The sequence below is a fragment of the Rhinolophus sinicus genome, chromosome 5 (assembly GCF_057876585.1).
Source record: "Rhinolophus sinicus isolate RSI-liver-muscle chromosome 5, RSI-T2T, whole genome shotgun sequence".
Classification (NCBI taxonomy): domain Eukaryota; kingdom Metazoa; phylum Chordata; class Mammalia; order Chiroptera; family Rhinolophidae; genus Rhinolophus; species Rhinolophus sinicus.
This window is the reverse complement of record NC_142505.1, coordinates 62,613,807-62,633,653: the sequence shown is the minus strand read 5'-3', so window position 1 is coordinate 62,633,653 and position 19,847 is coordinate 62,613,807. Positions and strand designations below refer to the sequence as shown.

The window sequence follows — 19,847 nt, the reverse complement described above, 5'->3', positions numbered from 1 at the left end:
AAAATCCTCATATATGTGGACCCACACAGTTCAAATTGTGTTGTTTAACTGTACTGTGTTTTCATATTCTTGTTACCTTTAATATCTCTTTACCTAGGAATCAATAGAGAAAAATTTACTGTTTGAACTCAGTAGTTATTAACTCAAGGAGAAAATCAACTAGATTCATCGCTGAAGGCCAAGTTCCCACACAAATGAGAGAAATGTGATTGTTTTTAAAATTATAAAAAGGGTAACTTGAAGGCAATCTGTGCAGTGAAAAATTGGTCTAAGTAAATTGATAATATACGTTAAGCTGCTAATCACTGAGCTGTTGTTGATCAATGAGCGTAGATTAGTTAAGGAAATCAGTGTTTATACACAGTAACCAAGATCCTTCTAATAATGACATGTGTGAGCAAGCCGTCATCCTCAAACACTGGGTCCAGCTCCAATGTTTAATAGTTAAGTTGGCACCTGTTACACCACTTAACAGACATGAAATATACTTTCTCTAACTGTTAGGAATTACCATGTCCCATTCCTTCAGTATCATACAAAACTTTGACAGTCGCCACAGGTTTCTAGCAAGCATAGATAAGGAGGTGGCTTATCACCTGTACAAGACAACACCAGAAGACTGGCAAATGTTTCTAATTAGTGCAATTCCTAATGACAGTAAATCTGGAGTTTCTATGGAACACAGCATCACATAGAGCCCCAGCTGTGACACCTGGCCCAAGGTCTCGGAGGCCCATGTTCACAACCTTTTATTTAGTTTCTGATGATATTTAGGCCACATGTTAGACTGTGACTTGAGTGTTCTAACAGGCAGTAACTATAGCTTTTTTACTTTTGCATATGCATTTTTATAAAAATATGAATTTTGAGTTATGGTTATGTGTGTGTGGAAAGAAGATTGCAGTCCAAGTTACATTTTAAATGGCTTAGTTTATTTATTTGTGTAGTGAAGTTACTACAGACATTTAATTGGGTCATTATATTTAAGGTGCTTGTTAGGCACCTTTGCTTTGGGTTTCAGGTAAGGAAGAGATTTAGCACTGGAAAGAAAAGAGAAGTTTGAAGCTCAGGCTTTTTCTTCAAGCCATCTGAAAAACCTAGGGGTGCCCCACACCAAACACAGACAGATAGCTGCCATATTCCTGGGAGCTGGATGTTTCTGTGCTCTGGGAGGTGCTAGCACCCACAGTTTGCTCGTTGCTGGTACTCCCTGGCCTTCCAGCCCCAGAATGGCAGATGGCTGGTTGTCACTGTGAGCAAGTTCCCAATTAGCCACAAACAGGTGCACACATTTGTTGGGGGTGGCTGTTTCCACACAAATGCTCCGGCACTCGCAAAGGGTGACCTCGGTTTTGCCAACCATTGTGGCTTTATAAAAAATGAGTGAGGCTGGCACATTCCTACAGGGTTTTTGAGGTCAGTAAAGAAAAGCAACAGGCCATGAAAGGGGGCTGGAGACTGCCACAATGAATCAGTGCCTGGAACATGGTTGCAGGGGCTAAATGAGGGGTCAGGGGCCACTTCCTTCCAGAAAGCTGTCAGAATAGGAATCTGGAATACCCAAAGGAGAAGTTCAGCCTAATCAGATAAAAGATTACCAGATAAAACACAGGCATGTTCTTCCTTGTGACAACTGAATTCCTGCCGAAATGATGAAGAAAAGCAATTGCTGTTTGGTAACTGAGAAGTAGCACGTCTTCCATTTACAGGCATTCTCTCTGGCTAGGACCTAGAGAAATCAGTCCCTCTTGGCAGTTCTGGTCAAGTGCATCTTTAAACGAACACTTCCATTGCCATTAGGGTCAAGAATGTCCGGATGGGTGAGTACATTTACTGGGGAGGGGGAGGTGCTGGGAGTCAGGCAGAGACATCCCTGTCCAGGCCTGCTCACCTCCAGGCTGCACTTGGCCCCCTCTGTGTTCTGAGGTTGAGGCTGAGTCCTATAAACCTACCCTCCCTCCAGCCCTGCCTGCCATCTGTGCTGAAGGCAGACCTGGCCGCCCCTGCAAGCTCAGGGGATCCACGTGGCATCAGGTCCCAGGCAAACTTCCCAGCCAGGGTTCTTTGGAGGGTGAACAAATAAGTACTCAGCTACTGTCAGTCCACTCAAACGTGAAATCCTGCTTGGTTCTAAACTCTGAACACAAGTTTAGATTAAATTCTGAACATTAACTTTAGATTAATGTGCCACTGTTTGGAACACCCTGGTGGTTAAATTTTGGGCTTAGTAAGTTCTACCCTCTCGCATTGGCATTGCAGCCCTTCTCTAAATGGCAGTGGGCCTGCTCCTCAGCACCCTCACGGCCACCCACTAGCCATATTTGATCTAGTTTTTGATGAGAATTATATCACAGAAGAATGCATAAAACACATATATATGGTGTAAGAAACAAACTAGAAAATGCACAGACATAGGTAACCGCCTCCAGGGAGGAATGTTGGCAAGACCCCACCCACCTCCGCCGTGCACAGCCTCCCCCTGAAATCAAATCCTCTTTCCCCAGAGGTCCTCTGACTCTGTGGTACCTATTTTCTTGTTTTGCTTTATACTTTAATCACCTATATACAATTCTCTCTAGTTTCATTTCACTTGTTTTGGAACTTTATATATATGGGATTGTGGTGTATGTTATTTTGGGTCTTGCTTCTTTGCTTAGTATTTGTGAGATTCATCATGTTGTGTGAAGCTATAGTGTATTATCTGTGCTGGATGGTATTCCATTGTATGATTACAATTTTATCACTTCTACTGTTGTGTAATATTTGGGTTGTTTCTTTTATTTGTCTTATTGTGAACAATGCTGCTAGAAACCTTATTCTTTTGTGTAAATTTCTTTAAGGATATACCTAGGAAAGGATATCTGGGTCATGGAGTATGCAAATTTCCTAAATGATCAGACCAACTGACATTCCCATTAGCAATGGGTGGGAGTTTCTATTGGCCTTCATCTTCATGTAACCTCAGTATTGTCCGAGTTTTAAAAGTTTGGTAGTCGGGTGCGTAATGGTGGTTCACTGAGGGTTTAAAATGCATTTATGTGTACTTATGAAGCTGAGCACCTGCTGCTGTCTGTTAGCCACTGGGATTTCTACTTCTGTGCACTGTTTGTTAAAAGGTTTAAGTCATTTTACTGCCAGGCTGCCTGTTTCAGCCAGGTCCACAGCTCGGTCACCTCAGTATTGGTGGTGGCTTGTTTGAAATGGGTTATTGAATAGGTTCCTATAGGAAAGTAATGTTATATATTCACAAGTATAGGATGCTTTGCAATGGCACAAATAACCAGATTTGGAGGAATAATATGAAACTTTTCCAATACAAAGAAATAAAGTTGTGTTCTGTCCTAAGAATGTAATAATTTGGAAAGGTCCGGATTCCACATTTGTCAAAATTACTTACGTGTCTCTTTTATTCAGGCATTACTGACAGTCTTACACTATTAATAAATTTTCTAAAACTGGAAACCAAGTTGAGACGCTGAGAACGCATCTCCCAATCCATTCTTTACTAATAGTTTATGTCAGAAATTGCCGAGTAATGGCAATGGTCTGCTGGTATATTTTATGTGGCCCTCACAAAGTTTCAGTTTTTATTTCTGGGTTTTTGTTCGTTTGTTTTTGGTTGGGGCAACATTTTAAAATTCAGTTATCTTACATAAAACACTGGAATTTTGGCTTATTTTGAAAAAATGCAATCAATAATGGATGCATATTCTCCCATGGCAGAAATTACCTCGATATGAGTGGTGGTTCCCTATTAGCAATGGAGTCTGATTGTTTTTCCCCAGGATCCAATATCCCTTTCTTCCATATCAGTAGAATTTTTAGGTAGGAATGTGGCTGCCCCAAATAAATACTACATATCCCAGTGTCCCTTGCAATTAGAAATAGCCACATCATTGTTCTGGCCAATGGGGTTAGGGAAAGTGGGTAATCTAATCACACAACACTTGCTTCTGCATGCTAGATATGCAGTATATACACTTAATACATACTTGCTACTTTTAGCAAGTATGTATTATAAATGAATTTATGGTAAACAGCAGCTACTATTCTAGTGAGGTCTTGATTGCCGCAAAATTAAATATAATCCAAAGGAACAAATGAATGCTAGGCTGAGTTTTTGGAATACGGCACGTAATTCACACAAACCCAGAAGATAACACACATGTAGTTCATGGTGATGATAAATAACACAGTGTTATCCTTAGTCTATCATTTTAGAACATATACATGTATGTGCCCTTCATAGAAAACTGACAAGCCAACTTTGAAAAGGAAATGCGATTTGAAGGACAGGGCATAAAAGAAATTATTAAGAAAAATAAATATCATTACTGGGAGTTGACAGGTGACCTTTAATGTGAATAAATTGGATTGTGGTATATTTTTCTTTTCAGGAAGCACAAACCAGTTTCCCAAGATTGTCAATGTGGTTAAGCCATTCTGCTCAGATTTCAAATGAATAGAAAGATTTATCCTTATGTAAGAACAGGAGCCAAGTGACTATTTCCTGTAGTAATTTCTAAAGCCAGATCTTTCACCTTTAAGGAAGGGCCATGAACCTGGTTTTGAAATAAAAGCTTGACAGGTAAAAATCATAGTGTCTTCAAGCTAGGTAACACTCAACTCTAACTATCTGTTCTTACCGAAAGACAGTACCTTATGTACAATTGGCTCAGTGTGTTCACTTGGTTGCACTGTAGCATGGTCAGGAAACTTGAAAACCAGGACCAGAAAACAAACTTCTGTAGACAGTGAAGGAAAGCAGTTACACCAAGCCTGCTCAAGTGACAGAAGTGAGCAACTTCTAATACAACACAGCACAGTGTGAGCCAAACAAAACCTGTGTCAGACTATACTTGGTTCCCTGGTTTGATCTATAATAATTGATCTGTGAATATTGAATAAATGCTTTGGGAGGAGATTTACCGTGGGTTCAATGCTTCATCCTCCAATTGAGGGTTCATCTCTTTCAAAATCATGATGCACATTGGGGCAAACACCATGGAAGCTAATGTAAAAATTAAGAAATGATGGATTTTGAAACTAATTGCTTCAGTGCTTTCAAATGTAACTAGAGGTGAGGGTTAAGAGGAGTTATGCTTTGCAAGAGATGAGAATGTTTATGTCAGCTCTCTAGGACACGCTCTGGGAGTCTGTCAGGGAATCAGGTAATAGAATATAATGGTTATGGTCTTGGCTTTTAAAGACAAACAGACTGGGTCTGCCTTCTGGCTTCTCCACATAGTAGCTGTGAGACACTGAGCAAGTGACTTAGCCTCTCAAAACCTTACATTCTTACCTGTGAAGCACGGATCATGATAGTACCTACCACATGGGAAGAGTTGTGAAGAGACTTACATGACGTAAATAATGCCCAAACATGTATTGCATGGTGAGTGGCTCTTGGTAACCTCTCAACACAGAGTAGCTACGGTAAAGATATGAAGAGGTGGAAAGTAGGAGAAGAGTTACCAATATGCTGTTTGACGAACACCAGTTTGATCAGGATTTTGAGTAGCTCTTTAATGTGCTTATACTAGGCTCTAATAGATCTAGAGAGTCATGTCTGTTTCCTCATAGAGCAGCTCCTTCAATCCTTGGGACAGTTAGAAGGTACTTTCTTTCATAGTGCAGAACCAGCTATGACTGGGTTGTATTACCTGTTCTCCCTCCTGTTAAAGTCCACAAAGACCACACCCTTCTCTTTTGGCAACCAGAATTTTGCCATTTTATAATTAGGTAATAGCTGCCCTTATATGAGGTATATTTTAGTTCACTTGATGCAATATAAGCGATACCTTGGATTTCATTTGAAACACATTTTCAAGTCATCTTCTATTCCAGTGATTTCTGCAGATGGCTGACTTGGTCCATTTTATTTCAGAGAGGAAATAACAGATGAGTAATAGATAGCTCTACATAAACCTTTTTATTGCAATGACATCTATTATGAAAAATTGGTGATACTATGTGAATGGTTTTATGATAACAAGTATTCCAACATGGTGAGTATTATGTAGCCACTAAAGATAATTATGACGTTGCTATAGGAATGTGGAGAAGGTGTATAATGAAATTTGAAAAATGCTGTATAAAAATAGGATATGGAATGTGCACAATTGCAATAATTATTACGTAATAATATAGCTAGGTACATACAGGAAGTACATAATGAAAATGGGTGCAAATTCATGAGGAGAGTAAGGAAAATGGGGTTAAGGCAGTTTAATACTGTTATTTTAATTTTTTGTCTTTTTAAACGTTAAACTATCAAATGACTTGGGGGGTTGTCAAATTAGGGACTATCTAGTTAGAGACCAGAGCCTTATGTGTGCTGACATTTTGTCAGAGCCCAGTGTGCTATCGCTGTTTTTCAGATTTCATAGAGTGACTAGCTTGGATAATAGCTTAGGAAACAGTGACTGACATTACTGTATTACTCTTCTTTTTAGTGATGAAGATGCCAGAAAAGATTTAAAGACACTTCCAGTCTTTCCAACCAAAACTCTTCAGGAGCACCCTTCTCTTGCTTACTGGTAAGCAAAAGCAAGGTAACAGGTGACTCGTCATCACAGTGTCCACTGAGAACTGCATGCTTTTCCAGAAATTAAGAGAGACATGAATGAAGAAAATATCAAGTCACCCATCAAATATGTCAAAGTAACCATAAGTAGACTTTGATCCTTTCAGCGACAGGACCTTGTCAAAGCTCACTGGAATCACTGTCCCAAGATAGTAGTTGTTTGTGAAGAATGGCCGTGTGCCTTCTCCTTCAGGTGGTGAATGGTCTGTAGAACCTAAAGCCCAGTGTATGTGCAGTCCTGGGGTAACATGGCCTTACGCTAGCAGAGTGCACTTAAGTGGTACAAAATACAGATTTCCTTGGACAGAGGTTTTCTTAATAACAAGAAATGACCTGAATGAGCAGAGAGTTCCTCTATGGCCAGAAATCATTGTATATTTTGAGTTGCTTTCTTTGTTTGTATTTTAATGACTCCATAGTCCCCATTTTTCATGTAACAGTTTTTCTAGAAAAATACTTTTTTTCCCTCTGAATTACTTCCATTCCTTTTAAATATATTTTCCTTGGTTTAAGGCTCTGAATCCTGAAGATGGTTTTTCTTTCCACTAAAAAACTGATTAAAAAATAAGTATTCTACATTAATAGCTTTAATATGAAAGTTGGAATATATCTCCCAAATAAATAGTGGAAGTGAGTACATTGCATCCTGAGTCTGAAACTTCCTAAACTAATCATTGTTGAGTGATAGTTTCTTAAAGAAAAAAAAAGACCAATGACCATTTATTACTGAATATATATAGACAAAAACATTTACTCTTCTAACTTATACTTGAGATATGACTGAAAGAGCTACCTGTCTGAAAGTAGGGTACAAGAGCTGAATGAGGTCAAAGTTGCTGGGCTTGAGCCTCTTTCTACCCTTTCCAGGGAACAACTTTTATCCTTCGACAATAATGAAGGGTTTTCTTCTAAAGCAGTGTGTCCCCGAGTGGTGATAATAGAGTATTTAAGATTGAACACAGACTCAGAAGCAGTTTTAATTCTTTCTGAATCTTTCTGAATAAAGAAAATATCTTTAATACATAATACTTGCTGATCTCTCTTTATTAACATTATTTTATATTTATTACATTTCATTGAGTTATGGCAAAAGATACTAGTTTTTCATTTGATAAATTGAAATTATGTTTCTTCTAATAATTTAAGTTTTTAAAAATGTTAACATATAACATATAAATATATAAAATATAAATTAAAAAATCATGACAAGGTTGTCAAATGTCCGAGGTTTGCGTTCTTCAGGAAGCCATGTCCTGCAGAAACAAAAGTCAGCCAGCTTCTCTTTACCTAACAAGTTGGTAAAGGCCTTCCTTCTCCAGTTTCTCAAGTAGTCCCCCAGAGACACTTACAACGAGTCTGTATCTCATATAATTATGTATTGCCATACTTTTCATTTTCTTGTTTTACAGTGAGGACAGGGTAATTGAGCATTATTTGAAAATCAAAGGTCTGACTCGGGGTCAAGCTGTGGTTCAGTAAGTATCTTTCTTTGTTTTTGCTTAGATATACTTTTAATGTCTTCTGTTTGCAGCAGTCATCTGAAGTGATTTCTGTTGCGTAGTTTGTGTATATATAGTCCTCATCTGATTGGAAATATCTTACCATGAATTATAAAATGTCTTGGGTCATTCCATATATTGGTGCTGTCTATTCAGTGTCAGGCAGGTAGCCAAAATGACAACTGTAGGCCAAATATGGGGAAATAGGGAACGGGGGCGAGTGTGGTGAAACTGGAGACCTTTTGCCATGGGTAAGGGCAAGACTACTCAGCTTCAGAATTCAGGTGTAATGTTGCCAGATCTTCTGACATTTTCCAAGAAAAGCTGCAATTTCCTATTTTTAAATCACATTTTAAACATTGCAAAGTCATTTTAAGAAAATTTTAATAAAATATGAGCCAAACAAAACCTGTCTGGAGGCCATGTTTGGCTACCTGGTTTGTGACGCTTCTCTGTGTGGAACACACAGTGTTGGTGTTGGATAATCTGTTTCTTCATGCTACCAAGAAAGGCCATAGTGATATATTTCTGCATTTTACACTTATTGAGTTTCCATCCATTTATTAGGAACAGTTCACAAGAGACATAAATTTAAACATTATAAAAACTAAATGTATAATTCTATAATTATAAAAACTAATGTTGCATTATTGCTATAGTAATTGTAGAATAAATTTTATGGCCTTAGAAATCTTTTTTTAAAAAGACTGCTGAATATAGCTCAGAGCATGTGAGAACTGAAATAAAGCCTTGGAGATTGCTATTGCCCTGGTCAGTGTACAGATTTCCCTTATACCCCACCTCTTGCACTAATCTCCTTTTTTATCATGTACACCTGTGTGAATTTCAAGGCAGAAATCAGAAGTTAGCAGTCCTGAAGTTGAATTTTAACTCATTGTGCGTGTTTTCTGAGCTGAAACAAATAAAAAATAATTCCCTTGAAGGATTTAGTTTAGGCTAACGAGCATATTATGAAGTGTTCTTCCTAAAATCAGACTTCTTTTACTTCCCCTGATCATTATTGTTGTGGCTCCAAATAAGAGACTATCTAACTTGATAGTTAAGTCTCTAGACTGTAAAATTCGACTCAGTTTGTTAAAATCCTGGCTGTGCAGTGCAATTGCTGCATGACCTTGGCACATTTACCTAACTTTTTGTATTCATTTAAATGTAGGCCATTTACTTCTTTTAAATTATTAAATTATTGACTACAAAGTCCAGAGAAATTGATCTTCAAAATGTCACTGATCAGGCCACTTGTATTAAACGGGAACCTCAATTCCTTGTAAGCAGAGAGGCAGTCTTACACAATTTATTCTACTCCATAAAGTCTTAGAGGTATACAAGACATACTTGTTGAATTAAAAATAGCAAATGGTAGCACCATTGCTTTAATTTGGGGTGGGGAAGGCATATTTTTAAGAGTCAGGTTTTCGTACAATAAAATTCACCCTAAGGTGTTTGACTGTAGAGGTAAGTATATATTTCTAAGAGTTTACCACAATCAGCATATGGAATTGCTTTATTTTTTTACTTATTCTGAGTGACCCAAAGGTTGATTCTCATTGCTTGCATCATTAGGTGCTTAGTTTAAACAATACTTGCAATATGAGTGTCTAATATGTACGATATGTTTCTAAGGCATAGAAATCTTACTATGCAGAAAATAACATTTGCTATAGCTTTTTGAAATTGAAGTCTTGTTAGGCCCTCCTAACATTTCAATAAAGTAAAAAAAAATTACCCCTAGAATGGTTTATTTTATTTCTACTTTAGTCAAAGACATGGTTATAATGAAGAAAGTAGATACAAATTCCATAAGAGTCTTCTACTTTTGCAAGAGGTTATAATATGTATTCATTTTCCATAGGTATATGAAAATAGTAGAAGCTCTACCGACTTATGGAGTCCATTATTATGCAGTAAAGGTAAATACTTTTACATGGCAAAGCTTTCATAATACCCATGTTATTTTGTGAGAGTTAGTGAACAACACCAATTTTCTAAAATCACATATATCAATACGCATATAAAGAGAGCGCCAAAAAATGTATACACATTTTAAGAAAGGAAAACTGTATTAAAATTGTAGTACTCAATGTATACCAATAACGAAAGATGGATACAAGTCATGTTTGACTTCTGCAATTACAAGAGGTGCTCAAAGTGGTTACCATCAGTGTCCAGACACTCCCAATTAGAGCTAACTACTGCTTGAGCATAGATAGTATCGTTTAAAATGTGTATACATTTTTTTGGCACCCCCCAGTATGTGTAAATTGTCTCTAGAAATTTGAGCATTGAGTATAGGATTGATTTTCTTAAAGAATAAAAGCCTAATTATATCTTGTCATTTTTAGCCAATTATAAAGCACAAACACTTGCCAAATGCTTGCTATGTTCAAATGTTTTCCCAAAGCCTCTATTACCCTAAGAAATTCACATCACTCTTTTTTGGCCCACCTGTTCCTTTAGTTATTCTTGCTTATTTTTCTCTTTTCCAATTGTTTATCTTTCTAATGCTGCCAGTTATTCATTTGACAGTGCCTTTGTATGAGAACCATGCACTCTCCAATGTCATTTCAACAGCTTCATAAAATCCTCACATTTGTGCAGAATTTGCAATACCAGTTTTCAGTTGGTATGTTTTGTATTTGTGTAGTATTTTCAGATGTTTACAAGCAGGGAGAAATTGACTAAAAAATGTTGTGAGATGATAAAGGATAAAGGATAAAGTGTTAAGAAGTGAGTGTTGTTTAAAAAAGGAATAACTTTATAATTGATCAATCTTGAGTGACTTTTCAAGTTCCAACAATGTTTGCAATTCGAAATGGTGTGAGGAATTGGATAATAAATACCTGCATAATGAGGACATGTTGTACTAAAAATATGTACGAATGCAACTTTAATTTCTACTGATTATTATTCTGTTTGCATATGGGTATATGTTTTAGCCTAAGTTTTTCTTTCCCTATGTCAATCCATTGCTTTATAAGACCTAAAAGATAAATTTATGGAAAAAAAAATTTCTCCTCTCCCCATATGTACCTCAAAGTCATTATTCAAAAATCCTGTCATTGAATCATACAGTTCTCTAAAAGAGTTTTTCAGTATTCCCATATTCATTGTTAAGTATATTATAAACATCAGGATTTGGAAATACTTTTTACATCTTTGTAATTCTTTGGAAACTTCCCTGACCTTTATAGCTAATCAAGAGAACAAAGAGCTCATTTTCTTTTTTCTTTCTTTCTTTCTTTTTTTTTTTTTTTTTTTAATAGATAACTGGCTTTGTACTCTGGATTAATTCTTATTTGAATTACTTACATTTTATTTCTTCAGCTGTTTAATCAAAACAGTAATGCTTCATCCTTTTTGATGGTATTAATAGTAGTGGTCTGTTTTGACTTATAAATCTTATTTGAAGCATCACTAAGAAGTCATTTTAATAACAAGTTAGCTTTTTAAGTACTGTTTTGTTTACCAAGACAGCTTTATTTTGACTTGTTGATACTTGTCAAAGGATGAAATTGGTTAATATTACTTCATCTCTAAAAGACTTAACAATTAGGTCTTGGTTCTCATGCTTTTCCATCTTCCAGGATAAACAAGGTCTTCCCTGGTGGCTTGGAATCAGCTATAAAGGAATTGGCCAGTATGATTTACAAGATAAGGTGAAACCTCGGAAAGTAAGTGAATCATTTCAGACACCTAGGGGAACTTTGAGCTCTTCCAGAGCTGGGAATATCGCTTTCAGGGGCACCGAACAGTCTTGGGCAAAGAACTTTCTGTTAGGGAAGCCATGGGTTCAGAGAAGACTCAGGGTCAGTGTAAAATGCTTTTTAGAACTCATTTATGTACCATTTTACACAGCAATTCTGCGTCTGATCATTAGTCTAAGGAAATAAATTTATGCACAAAGATTCAGCTATTGGAATATTGATTACAACATAGTTTACAAGTGCATATAAAGAGGTTTTTATTTTAAGTTAGTATGAACAGGACAATGCCATTTGTTTTATAAATTTTATGTATATACATATACATATTTACATTGGATGAATTGTAAAAACATAAACCAAAATTTTTGGTGCCGTTTCCTCTCTGTAATACAGGCATGAGTTATCTTTTTTTTTTTTTTTTTACTATTCTTGCTATTTTTGCTTATCTTTGTTTCACAATTTTCCACACTAAATGTATTTGCTTTTTGTAAAGAAAAGTAAGTTACGTACTGTTTATTAAAGGGTCACATTCTATCAGGTTTGGATTTCTAGAGCTAGTAAATTACATTATTTTCCATTTTCAATTTGCTTATGAAGTTGTTTCTCTTGACCCAACACTAGCGTGCAATCGCTTGTACATTTTGCCTATGTAAGAATTGATGAGTCCATATAGATAACCATCCGGTTGCCCTGGCCGACTCAGTATGATTAACGACATAATGGTTTACTCATGCTGCCCTCCCAGGTTTTGCCCTCCTCCCTGTGCTCTGCTGCCATCACCAGGAGTCACAGTAGTGAAACAATGGCCTATAATAACAGACCATGGCCAGGCTCCTGTGTTATCACACCCCGACATCACAGCATTAAGTAACTTCTATCACGTCTCTCTGTCTCTTGCTTTAATGTGTTTTAGGAAAGCAGCTATATTCTTCATAAAGTTAGGCTCTTGTAATCATACCACGTGCTCTTCATCTGAGTTTCAATTCAGCTTCACTCAATGCTCACAATCTTCCTTTGAGTTAAGAGAACAAGTAAAATTCCCCTTTTCTCCCTAATTTATGGTTGTAAAACTGACACAGACAACACAAAAGGGTGGTCTAGGGCAAACCACTGCCCCGCTCTAATGCCTGTGCAGCTCTCCTGGATCAAACTAGTTGGGCACTGAGGCTTATCTGAAATTATCTATAAAAATAATAAAGCATTTAACAGCCACGATCCATCTGGGTGAGGGACAGTAAGAGCGCACGTATGTAATCATACAAATAGAATTTTGTCTCTATAAGCCCTGTGACCAAGATCAATTGAAGTAAGGAATACTTGAAAATTTTCTTCTAAGACCAGATTTCTAATAAATAATGTTAGAAATGAGGGCCATGCAATTTTTTTCAAATATTTTTCAAAATTATTTTTATTTACAGTTATATATTTTTTTACCAGAAATTATAAATATTCATGGTAAAAGAAACCAATAAATGCAAGCAGTACAGAAACACGTCAATGAAGGCAGGAAGTGCTTTTGCAGTCCCAATTTCAGCCCCCATGATGACCGGTATCAAGAGAATACTATGAAATGGTTCATTTAGACTTTATGAGTGTATTCCATGCTTTAACAGAGAGAATGAAATCTTACTATGTACACTGTTCCATACCGTGTCATATTTCTTCAGGTCACTTATAAATAGATCTCTTTTCACTCTTTTTTAATGCTGCCTAGTATTCTATTATGTGGAAATACATAATTCACTTAACCAATTCTCTTTTGATGGATATTATGGTTGTTTCCATTGGAGAAGGGTGGGCCAGAGCTGAATCCCAGCCAAGGCAAACAACTAACCCCTAGTTTATCTATTTTATAAGATCAAATTATGGTCTATCGTGTTTCCCCGAAAATAAGACCTAGCCGGACAGTCAGCTCTAATGAGTCTTTTGGAGCAAAAATTAATATAAGACCCAGTCTTATTTTACTGGGTATAAAACCAGGTCTTATACAATATAATATAATGTACGACAGGGTCAGCCCGCTGGCTCAGGGCCCTGCCAGGCACCCTCTTCCCCACACCTCGCCCCTGCTCCCAGGTGGCCCCGTTCCTGTAACATTTCTGCTTCTGAAGCCTAGTGCTCAAGACTAGGTCTTATATTAATTTTTGCTCCAAAAGATGCATTAGAGCTGACTGTCTGGCTAGGTCTTATTTTCGGGGAAACACGGTATCATGTTTTCTTAAGGTAGACCTCATTTATGTCAACATTTTTTGGTAATTTATTTCTTCCCTGAATTTTACTTTAATAACATTCAGCTGTCTTGCCAGTTTTCTGAAGATTGCATGTAAAATATAACTTAAGTTGACTCACAAGTAATTTCTTAGCTAATGTGGCTTAATAAAACTGAAATTCCCACAGAACGAAAATGCATTCACTGAAAACAACCAGGCTTTCTTCCAAAATAATGGTGAATCAGAATCAGCACAGTAAATATTGCAGTTAATTTCCTCTCAGTTTCTCATGACTCACAGGCCTTTATTTACATTCACAGTTTCAGAGAAATTGGTAAATATTGTTTGACACTGATCATAATCAGTTGTGCTTGTTCATTCCACAGTCTAGACAAGGGTCAGAAGCCACTTCCTTTTTTCAGTTTGCAGAGTTTTCCTATTTCACTTGCAAGACATGCCATGCAGTTCAAAAATACCATAGACAGGCCATCTTCTATTATCATTGTTTTGCTTTCTCTTTCTTGGTTATTTAAGCAGGTGTCCACTCTATACCACTGTTTGCTTCCTCCTTTCTTCTTCCATTAAATATGACAATGGATTTGCTTCTGTATCTCTATTTTTCCCATCCAAACAATTTAAGAGTTTAATTGGAGGGAGAACGTTTTACAAGTCCCTGTCCTGGCTGTTGGCACAAATGGAAAAATGCATCACTTAAAGGGCCATGAGTGCAGACTCATAAAAGGAGGATCTGCTTCAGCTATTTGCACGGGCACATGCGTGCAGCAAGTTACTGGCAAACTGAAGTGAAACAATGACTGGAATGGGAGGCCTTGTACATGCTTAGCCTCTTGAACCACATGCCTGCTGTGTTATAACTATACAGCTTAAAAACCGACCAGAAGGAGGAAAATTTGCCAGTAATAAGAGAGACTGATGCCAAAGGGCTGATTTGAAAACAGTTTGGTCCAAGATCCACGGACTGAGCCCTTCTGTCCTTTCCATATAATGTCAATCAGTTATAGCCTCTGGATGTTGGGGCCTGTGTTTGTCTTTCCTCCCAGAACATCTAACAAGTACCCTTCATGTATTTTTTCTATAAGGCTTTGCCAGTCATGGGGGCCAAGTCATTTTCAATCCATGTGGTATAATGATGCAGGGCAAGAGTATTGGAAGCAACCCAAAGCCTGTCTCTGATGTCAATTTGCTGTGTAGCCTTGGGCATGTTGTTTAATCTCTCTTTATACTCAGTTTCTCATCTATACAATGTAATGCCACCAAATGCATAGGGTGGTTATGAGAGTTAAATGAGATTATATTTAGCACTCTGCTTGATATAGTCATCACTCAACAACCGGTGTTGTTCATTGGTAGTGAGGGAGAGACAATCAAGAAGGGTATCAGAAATATTCTTGGATCATTGTTTATATAGAGAGGACCCAACATTGCTCCAAACCCATAGCCCTAATGTTCCATGTACTAGTCCACACTCAAATTTTCTATTTTCAGAAACTGGTAAGCACTCTGCCTCTCCCAATTTATGAACAATAATGTTTTAATGCATGTTGCAAATTAAGAGATAATTTTAAAATTCTGAGTACAAGCCACAAAAAATCAGGGTATTAAAAATTCAGTTCATAAGTAGTTTTTCTTTTTAATCCTCTCTTTGTACATGAAATGTGTTATTGCAAACTCGTATGGAATGTGAAATCATGCCAGAACTCAACTGAATTTCAAATCATAGGACATTTAAACTTAAAAACAATGAACTTTTGCTTTAAAAAGGAAACATGCAGAGTTGTATTCTTTGTAACTTTTTATTGTTCATTCAGGACTTCAAGGAAAAATGTCTGTTCTCCCAAAGAAGTACACAGTGGGTCAGTGGCTGATTAGAGTCATGACTGATTTGTACCCCTCTGGCAAGTATTTCACCTGGGAAAACCAGAACCAGTCAGAGATGGGAAAAATAAAAATGGCATGCGCGTCAAGGTGTCATAGGAAGACCACAGTGGGATAAAATGCTTTTCAAGATTTAGCATCTTTCTGCATTATAACAAGCTGAGAAAGTCTTGTGATCACTCCAGGTCATTTCGGGATGGGGAAAAGGTCCTCAGCCTTCAGTTAACTGACTTTTTTCTTAACTGTTGGAATTCCCAAATGCCTAGAGCCAGAAGCACAAACATCTTTCTGTTTCCTTGTCATAAAAGTACAGGGTTCATTTCACTTAAACTCAGAGTGACTTGCGGGTTTGTCTAAGTACAACCATCTCAATCATTCCTAACCCTCCTTGCTTTATCCACTTTACCACACCACCATGGATCTCCATTAGGATGCTACTTCTAACTCTACTTAAGCGCTAGATGAGATCAACCACAGAAGAAGAGAACATGTGCTGTCCAGTCACACTTTCTACGTCAGTACAAAATAAAGTATGGTGTGGAGGGAAAAAGTTGGATCACCAAATGTCAACTGGAAACCAATCCATCCAGTTTGTAAAGTGTATAATTAAACCTCGCCACAGCAATAATCAATCTGATTGTTAAAACCTTCTGCAGAATTAGTGGGAGGGGAACTCAAATCCTGTAGCTTGAATTTGAAATAAGAACCAGTCCTATGTTCCTGCTTACCCATTGGCTGACTTGGAGCTGTCACTCAACCTTTCTGGGCCTCTATTTTCTCAACTGTCAAATTCAAATAATTCTATCTACTCTATCTACCTCACAGATCATTATGAGGTTCCAATGAATTAGTGAATGTTTTCACTGAGTAGATATTTTATAGAAAGTTATTGGACAGCTTCGGTATTTCTCTTCCCCTTCTACAGTTAATCACAATTAGAATTTTAAGCAGTTCTTCTAAAACAGGGAACTCTTAGAGAATTGGTTGGGCATTGGTGAGTATCCATTTCCATTTCAAAACCAGCCGGCAAATGGAAAGAATCCAAGACAAGCAGTCTTGTTATTCGTAAAGTCACCAAGTCTAACTGCAAGGGAGGATGGGAAGTTCAGGTGGCCGTGGGCAAAGTCTTAACTCAAGATGTTCTGTCACTAAAGCGAAGGAGGAAAAATAGATCCTGACGGTGATAAGATTTATTGTCAGACTGTGTTTGTTTCCTTTGAAGTGTTTTAGGGGGGTGGTTAATGAGAAACAAGTAAGCAAGAAATAAAGATATAATTATAAATTTTGAACAGTCTCTGATGGAAACTATAGTCTCTGATGGCAGGAAAATAATGGGGATGGATGGGTAACATTTAGTGTGTTCAGGGAAGGCCTCTCTGAGAAAGGAGACATTTATTTGAGACCTGGAGGATGCAAAGGAGTCAGGCTTGTGAAGAATGGGTTGGCATGTTCTAGTCAGAGAACAGTGTATGCTGATGGGAAGGAGGTAGGCACGTTGTAACAACTGAAAGGAGACCATGACAGCTAGAACTTTAAGAGTGTTTCTTATGGAAACTGAAGATGAAGGTAGAGAAATGCCTTCTGGACAGACAAAACCATTAGACTTCATTATTTAATATTACCTTGTATTTCTCAGCGTTTACCAAATGGCTAAATTGTTGTCACATGTAGAAAAATGAAGGATAGCTCTTTAATAGAATTGACTAGTCCAAATGCAGAGACAACCAAACAGTATCTAAAGCATTGTGAAAAATGATTCTATGAATGGGCAGAAACAGTAAAGGTTTCTTCTGTGTGTACTTATGACTACAGATTGATTTGGTTTTAACTCATTCAACCTTTAGCAACCAATTTCTAGCAAGACAGTGCAAAGTATATGGTTTTATATTTTTCCAAAAAAAAAATTATTGAGCCCATTGTGTTTGCAGGGGACCTGAGCTAGTACTTTATATTCTTTGTCTCATTTTAGGAAAAAGCCAAATCCCTGGGATCAAGGTCCTCACAATTCATTTGGAAAGACAGAATTACATTTAAAATTTGGGATTTTATTGAAAGTGTTTTAGAACCATACTAGGTCCCAACCCATGAGAAGGGATGCCAGCTGTAAACATCCAGAACAATCCAGAACAGCCAGGCAGGTGCCTGTGAGCAGCAGGTTAACACTGGTTGTACCAAATATACGTGGTGAGCGCCCTGATGCAGGAAGTATTGACAGGAAGTCATTAGGCCAGCCCTGGGAGGTTAGAGCTTCAGCCACAGAGGAAATCTGGGTGAGATGACACCATCTTAGATGGTCAGATTTTTATATTATGCATTTCCTGATACCCAGAATTTCTTCATCTAAACTTTTCAAAAGCTGTTTAGAATGTTTTACTCCTCGCATTTAAGATGTGATGCTTTCTGTATGGAAGGTTATGACATCACATCTAAAGAAGTAATTTTCCCTACCTGAGTGTGTACCATTTGGGTGTGTTATGAAAGTTTAGTTCGGCACCCTGACTGATCAGTTGTTGTAAGTCCCTCCAGTAGATAACATTTGCATTTAGAAAACAATCTGGCCAACCATTTGTTCCTAAAGCCATCACCTAAAGAAAAATAGAATTCCAAAATTTAGTTTTTTAGAGCAAAAATTTGATCTTCCTCACCAACCCATTCCGCTGACCAAAGCATAATTACATCACCAGAAATTATCCTCTGAGTCAGGATTTCTCAATCTCTGAACTATTGACATTTGGGGCCATATAAATCCATCCTGAGCATGGTATGATGTTCTACAGCATCCCTGGCCCCCACCCACAAGATGCTGGGAGCACGCTTCCCTCCAGTGTGATAACCCAAAATGTCTCCAGACATCTCCAAATGTCCTGAGGTTGTGGGTGGGGATGGGGAGTGACACCAAATCATCGTTGGTTGAGAACACCTAGTCTAAGTAAAATGGGAGGGACTCAGAGTCCTTTTCTGCAAATGGCTGCCACAGTTGCTGCTTTTTCTTCCTACCTCATAATTCCTGTGAGGTAGAACTGGGAATTACTTCTTTTTTTTTTTCGTTGTTGTTGTTGTTCGCATTACAAATATCCATAGAGCACTCTTCCCAAGTGAGAAAGGTCAGATGGTGGGCTCTGGTTAGGCACTGGTGTATTTGGGGCCTGGTTGTGCGTGGTTGTGTATGATTATACAATCATAGTCACGCAGCTGTGACTATCCCAAGTTTAGTCATTTCCAGGTGAATTTGCAGTTAAATGATTAACCTATATTATAAGTGCTATTATAAAAAAAAAAAAACACACACACACGAAAAAAAACAGCCTCTGATGACATCTTTCCTGTACTTACCTAGTGTTAAAACTCTGGGTGGTGTCTACATTCACTTTGTCAAGATTCAAAACGGCAGTTTGATGCTTTCTGTCTAAGGCGTTTTCTGGGTGTTTCACTACCCCAACAGCTCCCTCCTGCCAGTGGCAGGTGCGCATTCCCCAGCATTTTTGTACCTGCCAGGGCACATTCCTTTTCTGAGTACCCCGGACTTGAGGGAGCTTATTCCCTGTCTCTGCCTGTGGGCGTGCCCCTGACCCACCCCTCTCTCCTCTGTGACCTCTATGAGGCAGGAACAGTGAACACATTTCCTACCTAGAGGGTGTATCCGGAAACCACCGATGAAATCAACAGATATTGAGCAGTTTTTAACAGAGGCTGAAACTCACGAAATTGGAAACCTGAATGGCACAGGTGTAGCAACAAAATAACTTGGCTGTTACTCGTCAGGGAAAAGACAGATGTGAGAGCCAGACAGCCGTTTCTGCTAGTAGGTGGCTGCACAAAGACATGATAAAATTAGGAAATTGGACTGAGTCCTTCGTAAAAAATACAACTAACTTTATCACTTACCGAAAGTTTATTCTGAGCCAAGCACTGGGCTAAGTGCTTCACAAACATA

General features: G+C 37.8%; 1 protein-coding gene across 10 annotated transcripts in view; it reads left to right on the top strand.

Moving 5' to 3' along the window:
* Positions 1-19,847, top strand: part of FRMD4B (FERM domain containing 4B) — a 382,714-nt gene that overhangs the window by 330,583 nt on the left and 32,284 nt on the right. For all 10 annotated transcript variants that reach the window (XM_019711733.3, XM_019711729.3, XM_019711732.3 and 7 more), the window contains 4 exons: positions 6,456-6,539; positions 7,996-8,061; positions 9,956-10,013; positions 11,688-11,774. In XM_019711733.3, coding sequence (XP_019567292.3) covers positions 6,456-6,539; positions 7,996-8,061; positions 9,956-10,013; positions 11,688-11,774 — 295 coding nt within the window. The remainder of the gene's footprint in view (positions 1-6,455; positions 6,540-7,995; positions 8,062-9,955; positions 10,014-11,687; positions 11,775-19,847) is intronic.